The 18730-nt window shown below is 44.7% G+C and overlaps 2 protein-coding genes across 2 annotated transcripts; one reads left to right on the top strand and one right to left on the bottom strand.

The window, feature by feature from the left end:
- The first annotated feature begins 218 nt into the window (after positions 1–218).
- TOMM6 (translocase of outer mitochondrial membrane 6) lies at positions 219–1415 on the top strand. Its single transcript, XM_084301920.1, has 3 exons — positions 219–352; positions 468–569; positions 1080–1415. Exons 1-2 carry the CDS (start codon positions 240–242, stop codon positions 562–564), a joined length of 210 nt encoding a protein of 69 aa, XP_084158046.1. The 5' UTR covers positions 219–239; the 3' UTR covers positions 565–569; positions 1080–1415.
- An 8407-nt stretch (positions 1416–9822) lies between these two features.
- On the bottom strand, positions 9823–16892 carry USP49 (ubiquitin specific peptidase 49; the record flags this gene model as incomplete). Its single annotated transcript, XM_084301803.1, has 5 exons — positions 9823–10013; positions 10801–11006; positions 11752–11860; positions 13509–13713; positions 15510–16892. 5 exons carry the CDS (start codon positions 16890–16892, stop codon positions 9823–9825), a joined length of 2094 nt encoding a protein of 697 aa, XP_084157929.1.
- Positions 16893–18730: the final 1838 nt, after the last annotated feature.

An 18730-nucleotide genomic window follows, 5' to 3' on the forward strand; every position in this document is an offset into this window, starting at 1 on the left:
CTTTGAGGAGCCTGAGCAGGAGCTGCAGGAGCTGCAGGAGCAGCCCTTCGAGGCACATCCCCTAAGACTCAGCCCCTAAGGAGCAGCCCCTGAGGCGCCGACATTCCCCCCCCACCCAAGGACCCGCTCGAAGCCCCAGCACGCGGCCGCCATTGCGCATGCTCCACCCCCCTCCCTCCCGCCCTTCCCGCGCACCGGAAGCGACGCCAGAGGGGGGCTGTGGCGGTGACGGTGACAAGATGGCGGCGAGCGGCGCGGTGGGGGCGGGCGGCCCTGCGGCTCCTCGGCAGGGCCTGGGCGGGTGGCTGAGGGGGCTGCTGCGCTTCGCCGCCGACAGGAACGACTTCCGAAGGTTGGTTTCGGCCGTGGGGGGGGTCTTAGAAGGGGAGGAGGGGGGAGGAGAGAGCCCCCGTGAGGAGGCCCCCGTGAGGAGGCCCCGCGGGCTGCCCGTGCGCTGTCCCTCCCAGGAACCTGCTGCTCAACCTGGGGCTGTTCGCCGCCGGCGTCTGGGTGGCCCGCAACCTGACGGACATCGACCTCATGGCCCCGCAGCCCGCGGCGTAGTGGCGGTGAGAGGCTGGGAGGGATCGGGGGCCGGCTGAGGGGGCCGAAGGGGGTTGGGGGGGCTGGGAGGGGGCTGCAAGGGGGCTGGGGGTCGAAAGGGATCGGGAGGGAGCTACAGGTGGCCCTTGGGGGGGCTGAAGGTGGTCGGGAGGGGGGCTAAAGGGGTTAGGAGGAGGCTGCAGGGGGCTGCATGGAGTCAGGGGGCTGGGAGGGGGCTGTAAGGGGTCAGGGGCCAGCAGGGGGGTGAAGAGGAGTGAGGAGGGAGCTGCAGGTGGCCGGGAGGGGGGGTGAAGGGTGGTGGGAGGAGATCGCTGAGGATCAGGGGGCCGGGAGGGGGCTGCAGGGAGGCTGGGAGGGGGGCTGGGGGCTGGGAGCTGGGAAGGGGATCCCAGGGGGGTCAGGGAGGCCAAGAGGTCTTTGGATCAGCACTTAGTTGCAAGGAGCAGACCCTGAGCCAGCCCCACTCGTGTGAAGCACCCTGACCCAACCTTGATTGTGCTTAATTACCCATCCAGGGAAGGATCAGACCTGCCCAGCCGAGGAGTTCGCCCTCCCCGTTCGCCAGGACCGCAGGCGCTGTGTGTAGCAGTTACAAGGTCTGATGCGCTCACGGGAGCGGCTCCCGTTCTTCTCTGCAGAGCTCCTACTCCTACGTCCAACGTGTCCTGCTCAAAGCAATGACAACAGGGGGAAAAACTCAAGTATGGAAGAGAGAATTCCTGAGCAATTCATTCCGCAAGGAATTGAGAACAGTCTCCTCAAAGATGGGAAGCCCTCACACGCAGAATTTTCTTCTGTATCACCATCTAGATGCCTAATTTAATATTAAAGTATGTAGAATAATGACATGACCCAGTGGAATTTCATTTTTTTAATAAGAAACTTCAGCTTACAAAAACAAGGTGTAAAAAGAGTAAAGATTTACAAAAAAATCATAAAAACATGATTTATATTTCACACCCAAAAGACAAAGGAACAAGTCCAGTCCTGGGTTGTAAGCAGGACCCATCAGCTACTTATTCAAAGGAAAAACAAAACTGTAAAAAGCCCTAGGTAAACTCTAACCACCGGAAGGTTTCATGGGTAATGTCTGGCTGAGATAAAGCTGGGATGTTTAAAAGAATTAGGATTCTTTTTTTTTTCGGGGGGAAAAAAAAGCCATTTGGTGTTGCATAGCATTTTAATTCCGTGGCCTGAAAGCCCCAGGTGAGGCTGCTGGGAGCCGCAGGTGCGATTTCAGCAGGCAGGGGACACTGCAGCTCCAAGAAGCTGCTCGTAGAGCAAAATAACTTCCCAGCCCTGAGTGTTACAGCAGTGTGACTGCACCATGGCTTCGCATTCTTTGGACAGTTGTGCACGGGTTTTTAATTTAAGACATTCCTTTCAAGTAGCACTGCCCCCGCGCTTTGTGGCTGAGAACTGCCCCTTTAACCTGCCCGAAAGAAATTATTTCCACTACGGACACAGATGTTCCAAAATGCTGCGTTCAAAGCAGGACTTCTTACATCCTGTAAAGAAACAAACTCTTGTGAAGTCTGGATAATCCGAGTTCTGCAGGAACAATTTCTGAAGGAAAAGGGGATTAATTAGAACATTAGGTCATTTTCTAGTTAATCGGAGTTTTGATTTAGAACGCACTAATCGCCTCTTGAGGCAGGGGGTAGCTCACGCAGCTAAGTACATTAGGCTTTTACTTGATGTTGTCTTAAACCTTGACTAAAATAAAAGCTGCTGACCCCGTGATTAGGAGCAGTGCCTCGAGCGTTCGCGCTGAGCTATGAGGCAGCTGGACAGAGCGCCAGAAACATTCGGTCATTAATTGGATTCTCTTGTCCCTCGCTGCTGCCTGGGAGTGTCCTTGAAGCAAAGGCGGTCTCATTCATGAGCACAGCACGGCGTACACCGGCTTAAGTCATTAGCAACATAAGCAGCAGAAACTCGAAGCAGAAACTCGAGGCTGTTCTGACCCAAAGCCCCCCCCAGAAGTCACTGAGAAATCAGGAAACCCACCCAAGCTCCAGCTTTGATCCTTATCCAAGAAAGCAGGGCAGCTTTTTACTCTTGTTTTCACAGGGGCTGCAAGGGGATTTCGTCCTGAAAGAAAAACGCTCGTGCTCTGCCCAGCCTTTGCCAACAGCACCCTTCCAGGGATCTTAACTTAGAGCAGGATTAACTTTAAAAGGCCTGAAGATTAATTCTGCCCTTGCTCAAGTCAACAGCGGAGCTTCCGGGGCATTAGTGGAAGCAGGGGCTCCCCGGCAGCATCCCACCCGCGCCTGCCACACCTGAAGGAGCTCAGCACTGCTCTGAGCAGCTGCTGGAACCATCCTGAACATCGCAACCAGGTTTGTTCTGTGGAAAAACAGATTTGTCAAAGAGTTGGACTGGAAACAAACTTAGCCACTTGTTCCTTTGCTGCAAACTGCTTATTTAAGTGGATGTCGAGGAGGCTGTGGCTCAGGGTGTGACTGCTTAACCAAAGCTGAAATTAAGCAGGGAAAAACTAGGACCTCTTTTACATGGGCTCTAGGTTTCTGTACTTTGCATGTCTGATAAACAAGGTGAAAACTTGATCTGCACATGGATACGCAGAGCTCATCTCGTAGCAGTAGGAAACAGCCACCAGGGCCAGGCCTAGTACCTCCATTTAATAAATGTAAGGAGAGCAAAGATGACACGTGCTACGAGATATTCCCAAATCCGAGGTACAGAGGTATGCAGAAAGGAGAAGGAGCCCCAGGGGTGCTTATCCCAACTTCTTACCTACAGATCCTATTCAGCAGTGCACCACAAGCCTGTGGTGGCATCGCTCACCTGCAGGGCTCTGGCATGCCCACATTATAATACATTCTTTAACCTCATTTATCCACAAACGGGGCGTTGATTTGACCCTACTGATGGAGCTGTAGCAGTACAAGTTATCCCCACAGCATGGATGTGGTTATCTAAGGAAATAAGGCTAGCCTAAGTAACACTTAACGCTGCCCGTGCTGAAGGGGGGTCTGTGCCTCTTCAGCAGGAGGAACATTCAAAAGCCTCACGTTCCCACAAAGAGATGATCACACAGAAAGTGTCTGTATAGCAGGAACAGAAGCAGGCCTTTTCTAGTTGTACTTTGACAAGTCAGGGCCCAGAACAGGAGGTTTAGCAGGGGGAAAAAAAAGGGAAATTTGCTACCTGCCATCTCTACTGAAAGTATGTCATCAAGACTAAAAAGAACAAACCAAGTTGTGTTCGGTCACCAACTGCATTATCTCCTTTCTCACTTCCAGTTACGGAAGCACTTACAGTGACGTTGTGGGCTTTAAGCAGGTAGCTTTAAAAAAACAAACAAACAAACAAACAAACAAACAAACAAAAAAAAAACTTGAGGATATGGGGTACTGTTCCTTAGGAACTGCAATTTTTAATGGAAAAGCACCATTGGTTTGCCAGTGTGAGATTACTGAGAGGAGAAATTTTTGCCCCCCAAACCAGGAGCTTGCTGCTAATGAGACTGCATTTGGATTTTAATGCTTACACCTGCAAAATACGCAATCGTCTGACACTCGAGATCTGTGTATCAGATGCTTCCTGTCTCTGCTGAACGCAGACCACAGCTCACTGCTGCAGTCAGCTTGGCTTTATCGTTGCTGGTTGTTTCATTCCTCCCGTCCCTTTTCCTCGCCCCAACCTGCAAAAAATCAGTAGTCTGGCAGTTCAAGAAGAACCCAAAGGGGAGAGCACTTTGCTGTAACTGCACTCCGTGTCGTGCACACGCTTCAAAACAATAAATAATTAACAGTGGTTAAAGTTAAAGTCAGTCTTGGGCCCACTGGCCCGGTCTTTTTTTTTTTTCCTTCCTCCCCCCTTTTGGAAACATACATTGCAAACAGCATTTTTAAGACCTAAGAACTCTTTTGGAGGTGTTTTGGCCCACCGTGCAGTTATCCTTTAAACAAGTGGAACCCATTCTCTCTCACACACCGAAAATAAAATAAGCACGATGGAAGAAGTGGCCTCAAGGCACACCCCTTAAATGAACTAATACAAACAATCACAGGTTGGTACAGGTAACCGACATACATAGCTTAAGATCATTCATTTGTGCTGTAGATTTTACAAATTTAAAAGCTCGTTAGAATGCTTCACATTCCCATCTATCTACCCGCAATAAGCAGGTATCAATGTTAATGTAATAGACGTTAAAAAAAACAACACTTAATTGAGGTTTTATCTTCCCACGGGCAATAAATTCTCTGCCTGAGTCCATGCTATCTGATCTCAAACCAGCTGAAGGGATTAAACACACAAAAAGGCAGAATTCAGAGCTGCTGCTTGGGTTTTACCACTTACTCTGAAGAAGGGCCACTTGGCCACCTTACACAAGGGAAATCTTGCACAACTCACTCACCCAGGCATTACCACGACAGGTCTGCTCAGGCGCAGAGATGTTTGCTAGGCTGCTAAGAAGAAATCTGTGCAAACACTGCCATGGCAAGAGTAACTACATGTATATTCTTTCTTTTCTAAACCAGCCATTACCATTACTTGTAACAGAAGGTCCTTTCCAAAGCTACAGCTACTCTTCCCCAAAAAAAAAACACTGGAGTGTGTGTTCCCTGCACCACATTACATGACGTGGTGGATGTCATCTCACTGACCTGGCTGCAAGGGGCCCAGATGACATGAGAAAAATCTAAGAGGCCAAATCTAATCTGCCTTTGAACAAGTTGCTCCTTGAATTATTCCAAAAACAGAGATCTCAAACACGTAACAGTAAAACGCTAGCTTCTGAGCTTGCTGGTAAACTTTTCCACTCCCATACCGATATGAAATGTAAAAACGTCAGCGATATTGAGAGTACTTACAAAAACCACACAGATCTGCTGCTTCAGTCAGGAATTAATGACTGATTTCCCAACATTTCTGTCCCACGCAAAACGTTATCGGATACAAGGCACCAAATCTGAGGAATCATACAAAATTAGTTCACAAAATTGTATTGGCAGGTGAAACTAATCTCCCTCTACTTACTGTCTCTTCCTTAAGTACTTCTCATTCTGCAGCACTGTTGATTTCCACTGTAGCTTATCCTGGGGTATCGGGCAACAGCCAGAAGGTTCATTAGTCTCTCTCATTGAGGTGCAATTAAGCATACTCAGGCCTGGGGCCATCACAGTCAACATAAGCACGTCTAAATTGCCACCAAGACAATATTTCTGCTAGAAGCCTTGCTTTTACAAACCAAAACAACTTCTGATAGTGAGTCCATAGGACACACTTACTGCTTTTACTGCTTCCAATTTGATTCCTATGCTCAAAAAAACCTTCTGGAAGTCCTTAAGTACACGGGAGTGGTGCTGCCACCCAGAAAAGTTTGATGTCAAGCGTTTAATACACATTCTTCCATTTGCTGCCTCCCATTGACAACTCCAAAGCCAGATTGTAGAATTGTTCTGGTCAGAACTAATGGGGAAGAAATTGTTTTTTTCACTGCTGTACAGAGAAACCGTTTTTGTGGTATGCATAGTTTAACTTGGGCATGCAGGCAGCAAAGGGGTAACATAAAGGCAAATCTGCGCAATTAACTCGCTAGTGGAATGAAGTTAGCTAAAATAAAGTGTTTTCTAATGACTACAGCAGATGTTGTATCACACCTGGCCATGAATACATTAAGATTCTTCATTCTTGAAAGCATAAAATTAAGAAACACCGATTTACTTACAAGTTGAACAGAAGAAGGACATGCTGGGAACAGTCCTGCCCCAAAGGCTGCGTGCTCACGAGCCTGACAGTGGCTTCCTTCGCCCTCCAACAATAACCTGCAGGGTGCCACAAACCCAGCACTTGCTCTCAGCATCTCTCAAGGCAACTGGCTCCTTGCTACAGGACTGAGCCCTGGTACAGGAATCGCTGTACGTACACAAACCAATTCCACTTCCAGTGGGACCACAAGAAAGATGCTAATCCTGCAGACACTCAGCTTGAGACTCAAAACTTTGGATGCTGAACTCCACACCTGAGCTAAGTTGCATCATTTGCTTAGGTGTTTGCAGAAGTAGAGCCTGCATTTGGAATTTTTCTAAATGTGTACCACTGTATTAGCAGGATTTGAAGCCAAACCTTTAAAGGAGGGACAAAGTTTGCATCACAGGCTGCACTTTGTCAGGCATTCACTTAAATGAGCTTCGTTGTAATTGCAAGTTGTATGTTTGTCTTACTAATGTAAAGAAGTAGCTGCCGATTATTATTTCTGGCAAGCAGGACACTATAAAACAGTGTCCACCACGATGGGGGCGTTGGGCTATGCTTATACAAAGATGCCTGCAGTAGACAAATATAAACCAAACAGCATAAAAAATGCTATACGCTATCGCTTCCAAATAAAAGCTAAATATTACAGAAACCTCACAGTGTTGGAAAAAGCAAGTTTACTTTGAAGTATAATTCATTCCTTCCCTATCAGGGCAATCATTTTTCTGACCGCAGGATCTCCACGTCTCAGCACAACGAGGCTCACACGGAGAGGCCACTAACGTCAAAAGATGTCAACAGCACGTGCTACAAAATCTGCTCGGGCAATCGGGTGCACCTACGGCTACGGGTACGCTCCCAGCCCCCCTCTGCAACTTATTCGCTGACAGCTGTATCAATTCCTACCTGAATTCAAATATTAACGCAAAACACTCAGTCAAAAGATGAGCATTCACAGCGAAGAGTCTCGGCTCACTGCAGTAACAATCAGAGTGTGTATGAACAGGGTAAGGGAGTCGGACCGTGAGCACAGTATTTGGTAGTCACAGTAAAACTGTGAGCCTCCAGCTTTCCCTTCCACCGCTGAGATTAAGAAGGCAACGGCAAACACCTTTTCCTTTCATTTTCCTTCTAAGACGTGTAGTTTTCACAAAGCACGTTTTGCTCCAGAAAAGAATCCATCACATATCTGAAAATAGCCCGCACCTGAAAATCACGAGCACGTGGTTTCCATTCCTTCAGGAATGCCAACTTCCACCTGTGCTGAAGCCAAAGCAATTTCCTCTGCATCCAGCAGGGTCACGCTTACTTTTATTCTATCTCGGCCTGGCCTATTGCATTTGCATTAATTTTATTTACTAGTAGCACAAAAAATAATGCTACCTAGTAAATACGAGGATATATAGACATTCATAGGAAATCCTTCCAGACCACGCTACATTTAGAGAAACAGAAGTTAAAGTTTTCCCTTAGTTCCCACAGGACTCTTTCACACTGACTCGTCTCCAAAAAAACACATGAGCATGTGAACTCCCAATTAAGAATAATTGGCAAAAAACAGTTTTTGTAGGCTCAGAAAGCCTCGTGTTCCTCGGATGTTCAGGAAATGGGAATCTTTAAGGACAGAGGAGACCTAATGCGGCACTGTGCTCTAACAAAAGAGGAGTTTCATGTTTGCTGTGCTCATCTCTGCATGACTGAAGTGACATGTCAGCCAAAGTAAAATGGACCGATTTGCCCATAGGACAGGGAATTAGAAGTTGCAGTAGCGGCAGTGGAAAAAGAGGAATGGTATTTGGGAAATTTTCCGATTCTCCCCCTCTAAGAATAACGCACATTAATTTATGTCTGATGGGCATATGATGGCAAGGATAAAAGTAGAAGAGGGAAGAAGAGAAACCTGCTTTCAGAACTTCTCTTCCTGAAAATAAAATCAATTTTTTTTTTGAAGAGCCTCATGTTTTAGATGACAGCAACCTATAACCGTTTCCAAAAAAAAATTAAAAAATAAAGCAACCATCAAGACTGAAAGATGTCATGTATCTTTGCAGTTACATATTCAGATTTGTTTAAAATATGAAGCGTGAGCAGTCAAACCCCAAATTATAAAAATACCTGAGGTCCAACCGTAGGCTGAGAAGTGACTATAAAAAGTCAACTAGGGCCCTACATTCTAAAATCAAGATGATTACAAGATACAGACATTATTGTAGCCTTTCAAGCTCAACATGTAATTTGACAGTTAACAACATTCCTTCCCCTTATGCCCCAGCAGGAATAAAGACTTCACAGGTTAAATTCTGCTCATGACAGCACGACATCTGTGCAACCCCACTGCCTTCAGTTATTCTGGACCTTGTGTAACCACCAGAGTTCATGAATATTCCCACTACAGGAGCAGAAGCAGAACCTAGCTCTGTCTCCTACCGTTGTGGTATTACCTTCATCCTGTTCCCCTGAGGAAAACAAGCCACACTTGTTAAAAGAAAAAAAAAAAAAGTGCCAGTTTTCCAGTGTAAGTTGCCTCCATTCTAACTGCTTCTGCTGTCACAGCTCTGCAAGTCAGGGCTTTGAATTCCTTATAACCTGATCAGCACAGTTATGCCAGCAGAAACTTGTAGTATAGGCTTCGTTTTTGCTTCCACTGTAAACAGATGTGACTGATCACACACAGGTACATTCCCGTCTTATTACAGGGTGTTTTTGTTGTTTTCTTTGTTTGGTTTAAAACAAAACAAAAGACACATTCTCCAGAGCAGAACTGTTTCAAGAATCACATTCTTAGTGAATTTAGCTGCCTATTCAGTTCAGCCTAGAGAATAAACCATCAAGTGTGCACAGAGCCCCCGTAACACTGAAAAAAAAATAAAATAGCCAGCCATTTAAGCCATTTTTAGGAATAAGGTTTGCCCTTAAATGATAGCAAATAAATTAGTATCGCAGAAATAGCTGAGGTCTGGGGAATATTTTCTCTTGTAGAAGAGTGTCAAACATTTCTTCAGCAAGAATGGCTGTTAGGGCAGCCAACACCATTTATCCGACAATCATAAAAATAAATACCTGGGTGTGATTCAAACCCTGGAAATCTGAACGACAATTAAAGGGGATGGTACGATACCTGCTCCTTCTAGAGGTCTGTCAGCATTACTAGGTACTGAAGGTGTTTGGAAGCCAGTTGAATGCTTTTGTTTCCTGGTTGTGCCATGTTACATGTGTTACTCAAATCTATTTTGATATGAAACTAATGATACAAAGCATCAAACTCTCCCTTTTCGTTTTACGAGCATAATTTAACAATAATATTCATTAAAAACCAAGATTCTGACTACAATCTTACGCATCAGAATTGCACAGCTTGATACACTTCTCCAGACCCTGGGCGGCAAGCACCACGATCTGATCCCCTTCCTGCAGTGAGCCTTTTTTCATACAAAGAGGAAAGATGTGAACACCAATGGTTTAAAAAAAACAAAACAAAACAAAAAACAACTGAGACCGTTGATTGAGTTATAGAGCTTCCCATCATGGGAATGTCAGTCTTCTGTCTTTATCACTATTTTTGGACAGCACCTGAGCTTGGAGTTGTTTTTCTGAGATTCTTGCTTTGTCCTGCACTGTTCTTTGAGTGTAAAAGAGAATGTAGGCCTGGGTTTTGCACACCTCCTCCACGCTACATACATTCAGTTTGGAGTCATTGCAGTGGACCCAAAAACCTAGGAATCAAAGTGAGAAAGAGGACATTAGTAGGGGAGGCATCATTTCTTCTGACTGCATTTTGGAACTGTTCATAGGAGACATCCACAGAGAAAAAGGGTCATGTAGGACAAAAGGCATCTCTACCTTTTGCCCTACAGATACCTTGGAAAGGAGTTTCTAAAATGGGAAACGTTTTTACCATTTCTGTGCTGTTAACACAGCTTAGAAATATGGAATCATTATTTAACCAATTGCATATTATAGCCCAAAAACTCAATTAGGAAAATAAGAGTTCTCTGGAGACAGACAATTTGTACCTCTTTCTGCACCAGTTAAAAGGCAGAATCAATGCTGATTCAGCTGCAGAAAGACTGCTGGAAATTCACAAAAACCCTGCGGATGTTATTCATGAATAGTCCCTGTCCGGTTTCAAAACACTTTCTGTTTATCTCACCATCCCAAGGATACCGAGAAAAGACACCCAGCTGGAGCAGCTCCACAGAGTTACATCCCGTGAGAAAATGAAGCATTCATGCTGTTAACAGTGAGCAATAAAAGGCATCCCGAAGTGCCACAAAGCCAAGAGCAGCAATCTGTGGTCTTTACACAAAAAAAAAAAAAAAAAAAAGAAAAGAAGAAAAAAAAAAAGCGTGCTACTAGCAATACATTCTGGGAAACAAACTACCGAATGGCAGGAAACCTGATTCCAAACAACCTCGATCACGAAGCTTTACTATGCACTATGTCTATGGAATAAAAACCGAGATTCTTGAATTTGTTTCCCCCGAAATAAGGCACACGCACCTCCCTCCGTGTTGTAGCAATATGCTGTGTAGTGTCCTGAGCCAAACCCTTTACCATGATGCATCACCACAGCGGAGAGGTCATAGACAAAGGTCTCTTTGTCAAGAGAGGAGAGAGAGTCCCTGCAGCAGTAAGGTTCCATGTTTAGTACCTGGTCAAAGAGGACATGGACCCCAATCTTCTCACGGTGATTGCGTTCAGACCACCTGCAAACACAAGGGCACAATCAAAGGCTCAGGACCTTTCTGGGCAGCAGCAGAGGGCTGTGGGAATGAAGATGCACTCGATAGCCACTGCGGAACAGCTCAAAGAGCTTTCCTTCAAGAGGGCATCACAATTTTTTCCTTCTGTTTTCACTTTAAAATCTACTGCAGTCATCTTTTGCATAAAACTGAATCGTCATTGATGCCCATTGGCTGTAGTTCCAGCATTGTTGGGATATGTAACAGCCAAACAAAGAAAACAGAACATCTACTGCGACAACCAAATGCCATCTAAAATGCTCAGCTATATAGATATAAAAACCTCACATCTCGTAACTGCCTACGCTAACCATTTTAGAAACTTTTTTTTTATTTTGAACTTTGCCTGCTATGTTTTATTTAACATAATACATATATTTGACTATCACAGGGGTTCCAGCTTCAGCAAATCTTTTACTCAACAGATCAGTTCATCCATCTCACAGTCACTGCTTCAAGCTGTCTCCGAAATCAGACAAATATCATTCAGTACAATTCACAACACATTACGTTGCACGTAACAGAAAACACACTACAAACAGGCTGCTGGTTTTAGATTTAGAAGCAAGCATTACACACCTGCTCTGGGTAAAACAATTATAGACATGCATTTCCCAGAAAGGGAGAGAAGTTGCTGGACCCCACTTAGCACTTCTCTCCCAAAAGACACAAGGCACCTGCCTGACACCCCGCAGTGTGCCCCGCTCACCTGAATCGTTTAAGGTGCAGTCGGAGGACCTGAGGTAGTCTGTAGATCATTAACTGCTTTTTAGCTTCACTCAGAACAAGAGGTTTAGGAGAAGACTTTCGCCGTTTGCCTACCAAAGAAAAATAAAATAGCAAGGCAAGGTGTAATTATCATGGTGTAATTATATTGAGAGCAAAAGAGAACCCATTATGAACTCTCTTTTTCTTCCAGCAGCACTAGTCCATCTCACGTGCACCCATAGGATAGAAACACGAGTAAACACTTCTTATGCATTCCTTCACAGACAACTTCCTAAGATCAAAAACCATGCTTAAAACCACTTAAAGTATTTTTTGACATCTAGGGTTGCAGCAGTTTCAGCAGGTGAGCTGCCAGCATACAAATAACACTACTTGACACTGTTCTTTTAAAATAAAACTTCAATCCATTTATTAGAGCACTGCAACAAAGCTTACACCAGCAAACTTGGCTCCAGGATATTAATACAAGTTAGAGGAAAATGCTTCCAGCAAGGTTCCACCTCCAGGAGGAGTGCTGCCCGCTCACAAAGCAAAAGGGATGGCTGAACAGAAACTGGAGAAGAGGGGAAAAAACATTCCTCTTCCCAGTGATTACTCTTTCCAGAACACCAGACACACCACCGTACCAGGAAGACAGGTGGCTTTCAGTTTCCAATAAGAAATGTACCTGTTAATTAGATTTCTGCACCTCGCTGCACCAGCTCAGAACAGATGGGTTGCTCCTCCTCTATCGCGTCTGACAAGCACTGCCCCCAATAGTTTTTGGCACCTAGATGCAAGCTATTTATTTGCCTTTCCCTGATTTTTTTTTCAGCTGGTTAAATGTTTCTTTAGCTGTTTAACTCTGAAGCAACTGTTAAAATTTGGGCTTCCACAAAAAAAAATAAATCACAGAAGACTGAGTTAAGATAAAAGCTGTGCTCGATCACAATGACGCTTTGTGAACATTATTTGTGAATCAGAATCTGTCCAAATTATATTTGGCTTTGTTTCAAGGACATCTCAGTCAATGGTTATTTCCCAACATTTTGGGAAGATGCTTGGTAACTGATTCACAAGTTGATAGCGAAGAGGTCTCTACAAATACTTGTTATTTCAGCTGCCTCGTTGCAATGCAAGTCAAATTATTGCCATTTTCCTCCCAAGGGAATAAACATTTGCCATAAATACCTACATGGAAAAAAAAAAAAATCCAAACACAGCTTATCAGAGTAGCTGAGCTGCATGATTATACACGAGGCTAAAATTACATTCAGAAATATAATGACCTTACACTCAGACCTGCTAGAGAAGTCATCTTCTAGCTGAGCACAGCAAAACACACGCATTCATATAGCAGGTAATACATTAACCTGAGACTCTCAGAATAATGTCACTTCACTGCATTTTGACAAAATGCCTACAAAGAGAGAGAAACTCTAACCTAGTGGCAGACCACGAGAACTCTGCAGTTGTGATTTCTGCTTAAAGGATTCAGTCAAGAGCAGAGAGCAGATAGACAGCTTGTTACAAAAGCTTTCCTGCCATGCAGCAGGTAAGGACTATTGTTCCTTATTGTTTTCTCCTCTTGACTCTCAATCCAATCCCCCCCAAGCTCTAAGTTTCTTTCCCCTTCAATGCAAGGGAGGGATATGCATCGGTCACACCAGGTTTTCAGGCACAAAACATACATCAGGAACCTCTCAGAAAAAAAAAAAAAACAGGGCTTCTAATCAGCAGAGACAGCAGCAGACTTACTGTTGCATTGGTCGCATGCATATATCCTCCCTTCCAGAGCTTCAGTCTCTGTGAACTTGGCCAACATTTCTGTCAGCATGCACTCCGTCTGGTTAACGGGGATGATCCCCTTCTCAATGGAGTGATAGCGCTCAGGAAATTCCAGGGAAAGATCCCAGAAGGGTTCAACGGTGTTGGATTTGTAGTTGCATGTTATGCAGGTGACCTGGGAATGAAATGTTGGTACACAAATGAAGTTAGGTACACGTACACCTGCAGACAGACGTTTGAAATTCACATCTAAATGGCAAGCTTACGCCCAAGGAGCAGCACAGCCTCACAGCCAGAAAAATGGGCAGCAGGCCAAGAGAAACCTTTGTAGATTTAGCTTTCAGATTAGAAATGTCTGCAGCAAATAATTTAGACTTTCTCAATTCTCCAGAAACGGAGACAACATTCACCTTTATGGGATTCACCTCCTCAGAAGATATTGCAGGTGTAATACCACTCCACGGCTGGGTAACGAGCACTCTGTTTTCTACTACAGGCAGTGTGGGTTAGCAATTATCCCATAATCTTCCTTCCCTTGTTTCTCTATTTTCCTTGCATATTCTAAAGTGCTGTGTGTAATTCCTCTGTTTCATCTGCTAACTATATAAAAATTATTCATGAATGGAGCACAAAAGGACAAATTTAAAATGCACTTCTGCTGTCTTTCTGGAGTATTATAAATATGAACAGCAGAAAAGTTTTCCACTAATCTCAGAGGCAGCAAGCAAGAAGATGAGGAGGTAACAAAACCAGAAAGCAGATCCAGACTTTGCATCCTTGTGAAAACTCTCCAGCAGAAAACCAGCTCCCAGCTTTGCACTGGCTTTCCAGCCATCCACCTCCATCCTCTGACGGCACCAGTAACTTCACGATGTACTCAGTGTAGCTAGCGGATAGGGAAGGAGGTCTTCTGTGCTTGGAGAGGTTTAAAATTCAACACAAGGTACACAAGGAGAATAAATACCTTGACAAGTTATTTATAATATATTGTAACAACAGATAGCTCACGCTGATTTGTGAACATCTTCCTGCTGGTAACAGCCCTACCTAGCACACTGACCTTAGCCATAAGCACCACCTTCAGAGCCAAGAGACAACTGGACAAAGAGCATTCAGTTAAGCAGAGAAGTTCATGCAATGCAGGGACAATTCAAACAAACCAGGACTTCAAGCACTCCTTCCCTGGAAATCCAGAGCTTTAGCTCAAAAAATACACCTTTTGGTATTTAACGCGCATGGGAGTCCTTAGGAGTGGTAGGCACAGCAAGGCTGGCACTGAGACAGACCACGTAGAGACTAGCAGGGATGCACACACATCATACGCCTCGGGGGCTGATCGTGGAAGCCCTGAAGTGTCAAGTTATGTGAGCATTCATTTCTCCTGGACAGCAAAGGCAGCGGAGGACTTTCAAACACGCTGCGCTTTCAGGGTCAGCCTTGTGGGGAGTAATGCGTTTCAGACAAGGGAACAGCACAGGAATAAAAGACCACGCAGCGTGACAGGGCAGGCACGTTCAGCTCCTACAGAAACATATGTTAAGCATGCTCAGCATCTCAAGATGACTTTCAAAGGCCTGCAAATAAGAAGTGTCACAGACAGCTTATTCTTTATAGCGCAGGCTGACTGCCCTCTCTGTCCTTCATCGTATTCTTTCTAGTCACAGAAACAAAGCCATAAAGGGATGAGCACTACAAAGACGCTTTAAAAACACAATAAAAACTTAAAAGTAGGGGCTCAGAACCTCTGTGCTAGTGCAGATGTCATTCTCAAGTGGCAAACGTCCACTAAATTTACAATAGACATGAAAAGCATCGAAACCACTGACAACCTGAGCAGCAATCAGTTTTCATTCTCAGGAGGCACTCCTAAGCAATTACTCCTCGGTATCTCGTGGTTCCTCAAGAAACAAAAGCCATTGTTTCTCGCTGTTAACAGCTCCCACTGATTTCTGTGCAAAACCAGCTGCATACCTGACTCAGCAACTGCCCGTGAAAAATGGTGTTCACCACCTTCAGGACCTGCTTGGTGAGCTTCCTCTGAGAGAAAGGGATGAGGATCCTGCGCTTCGTTCCTTCCGACTCCAGCTCCTGCTGAACTTTATCCAACAACTCGCAGAGAAATTCCTGAGCGTCCTGCTGATCGTAGCCCCGAAACGCTGGGATCAGACTCCACACAGAGTGCAGCATGGCAAACGGGGACACGAGCGCCCACTTGCCAGACCACATCACTCTGAAGAGGGTGTGCAATTCGTGACAGAGGGAGATGTGCTTTGAACTTGGTTCCTTGGGTTGTATCAGTTCTAAACTCCTGCTTATCGAGGAGCCACCATTTAAGCCAGCTGGCAAGCTCTGCGTGCCATATGATCCCACTTTGTCAGTCTTCCCTGACTCATTAGCAGCGGATCCATTTGCCAATTTGCCAGGCATCCTAGACTTCCCATTCACAGTTTTGGCTAAGAGTTCTTCTGTTTCACAGAGATCAAGCGTCAAAAAACATTCTCGAAATTTCTGGAGGTGACTTAGCACTTGCAGAATAGAATTCATGTAACACGTGTTTCCCAGGTTCCTTAGACCCGTCACCCCGGGAGTCATCAGAGGCTTACGCCGGATGGAATAAAACTGATTGAATCTGCTGCTCTGCATCTGCCTTGAGGTAGGGGAAGCGGTCGCCACCTCCCTGAATTTCCTTGGAATCAAGTTCTCTCTGTGCACGTGGGACAACAGCCTCGCACTCTTCCTTGGAGGAGTGTTTGCCAGCTCCTCCAGAAGCTGTCTCTTCATCTCCTGCCGCCGCTGCCTCGCTGCCTCCTTCTTCCTCTCCAACTCCTCCATTTGTTTCTTCTGTTGTAATTTTTGCTGGCCTCTGGAGCTCTTATCAAACCAGGTCCGCAGCGCCTTTGTAAGCAAGGACTGGCGCCTGTGCCAGAGAGCTGTAAGCATCTGAGACTGTCCCTGAAGGGTCCTTTGATGGTTGCACATGTCCTCTCCCAAAGCCATGGATCGCAAAGTCCTGCCACTTCTCGTCGACGGATCATGTTTTTGACTTTTAATCGCTGACAGAGAACTTCTTAGCAGTTTCAGATCACCCTCGGGGTTATCATTCAAGACGTAATCTTCACAAAGGTAACAAAACACGTACAGGTCATTAACTTCCATTGCCAATGGATGTCTGGTTTCTTCAAAGTGTTTAAGTGCATGCTCCTCGATGTACCTCCCACAGGCTACATGGGAGCATTTCAGACAAGCCCAGATAGATTCAGTTGTCTGGCAGTCCATGCAGTGCCACTTCTGCGGGTTCAGGATAGAATGGTCCTGGGCGAGTCGTAGCCGCCCAACATGTTTGCATCTATCCATCTCTTACAGAAGTCTTCGCTGCTTTGACCTTGGAAGGCAAAAAGAAAATAAAAAAAATCTTAGACCCACTTCCATCTTTAAAATGCTCTCTTTTTGTACCAGATGTAAAGACCTATAAAAATACAGATGTCGCGTCACATCGATTCCAATTGCAGTTTTCCTTCAACCGACTACATTATTTCTGTGCACAATATTTTTAAGAGCAGTTTTTAGTAGCAGCAAAAGAGATTGGATTGACAAGCTCTGCAGAACAAGACTGTCTATCCGTCTACTAAGGATGGCCCAGACATCTGCCAGCGTGCCCTACCCAACCCGAATGGCTCACTTCCAGAGAGAAAAACATTAATTCAGTCCACACGTTTGATCTTTAGCTGCCCTCTTGAAATTGATACATACAAAATGAATTTGGAATTGGAATGCGTGTCATCAGGAACTAGACGGAGGTTAGCAACTTTTCACAGAAGCCACAAAAATATCAGGTAATGGCCATAACCAGACCTGGTCTATATGATAGCTCAAGTCTGCAGGCTTTACGTTCTACCCTCAAATTCTCCTATCTCCCTCACCCTCCCAAACATTTTTAATGTTTAAAAATCATCGGGGAGAAAAAAATGAAATGCATAACATCTTGTTAGAGTAAACCTAATGAAACATCTCCATGCGTACTTGTTTGCATGAACACACGTCCATGTGTTTTATAAAGGATACTCAGTTGTACAAGGAGAACAACTAAAGTGCCACTCCTCGTGCCAGCAGTGGTGTCTTTTGTGCAGTCCTGATACAAGGGAAAGCCATCAGGGCACTGAAACAGCACCCAGGCCCACCCACACGCACGCATTACTCACTGAGTCATGTCTAAACATTCTTTCCTTCACGACACGACGTCCAGAGCCTGGAACATCCTCATTTCATCCAAAGGAGCCTTGGTGGTTCTTTGAGAATTTAATTACTACTTAAGTCTTCATTGTAAGGCAGCGCAGCTTCAAAACCCTAGAGAGAAAATATTCTTGTGATGCACATAAACTAAGAAAGCAAACAAGGTTGCTTTTGAACGCAATTAGTCCCCTCAGTGCAAGAGCTACTGCGGAAAACACATTTATTCTAGGGAACAGAATTACCTCAAAGTCAAAGCACGAATGCACTTAGGAACCCAAATACTTAGACGTTAAAAAAAAAAAAATCACAGGGAAGATGCACTTGGAATTTCATTTTCCTGCTTTCATTTCTGATAATCTATAAGTCTGCTGATCACACGTAGCCTCTTCATCCTAAGTCTTTTGTAGTGGTTGACCCAACATATGGCAGGGAAAAAATCCGAGCAAAAAAAAAAAAAAAACAAGAGTAAAAACGTGCACCTCCTGGGATCACTTCAATTTTGGCTGCTTCGATAACTTGGTGAAAGGGGGGAGGAGATTAAAAAAAAAATCTGTCCTGAATTAAATTTCATTTCTAAATGATTTTTTGCAAACAACAAAAATGAAGAAAAGAATAGTTGTCAAGTGTAAACTGCAACTAAATAGAGGAAAGAAAAAATAGGAAAAACCTGCATTTTGCCAAAGGCAAAAAAGACTAAAAAAAAAAAATGTATCTGGTATAACAATCCAAGAAAGAAATAATTTATTTGCTCATATATATCTGGCTACAGTACTTCAGTAGAATACAAAGTGATACAGGGGACAGCGATGACATGCACAAAGTGGCTACAGACGTCACAGATAGTGTCAGATCAAGTATTTAAAACAATTAGTTAAAAAATCACTTTACAAGGGACAGAGTTTAGCATAACAAAGGCAACAGCACACCTTCTAAAAGCTTTAGGATAGATATGGAACAACTGC

The sequence above is a fragment of the Netta rufina genome (genome assembly GCF_964035555.1).
Source record: "Netta rufina genome assembly, chromosome: 26".
NCBI lineage: Eukaryota > Metazoa > Chordata > Aves > Anseriformes > Anatidae > Netta > Netta rufina.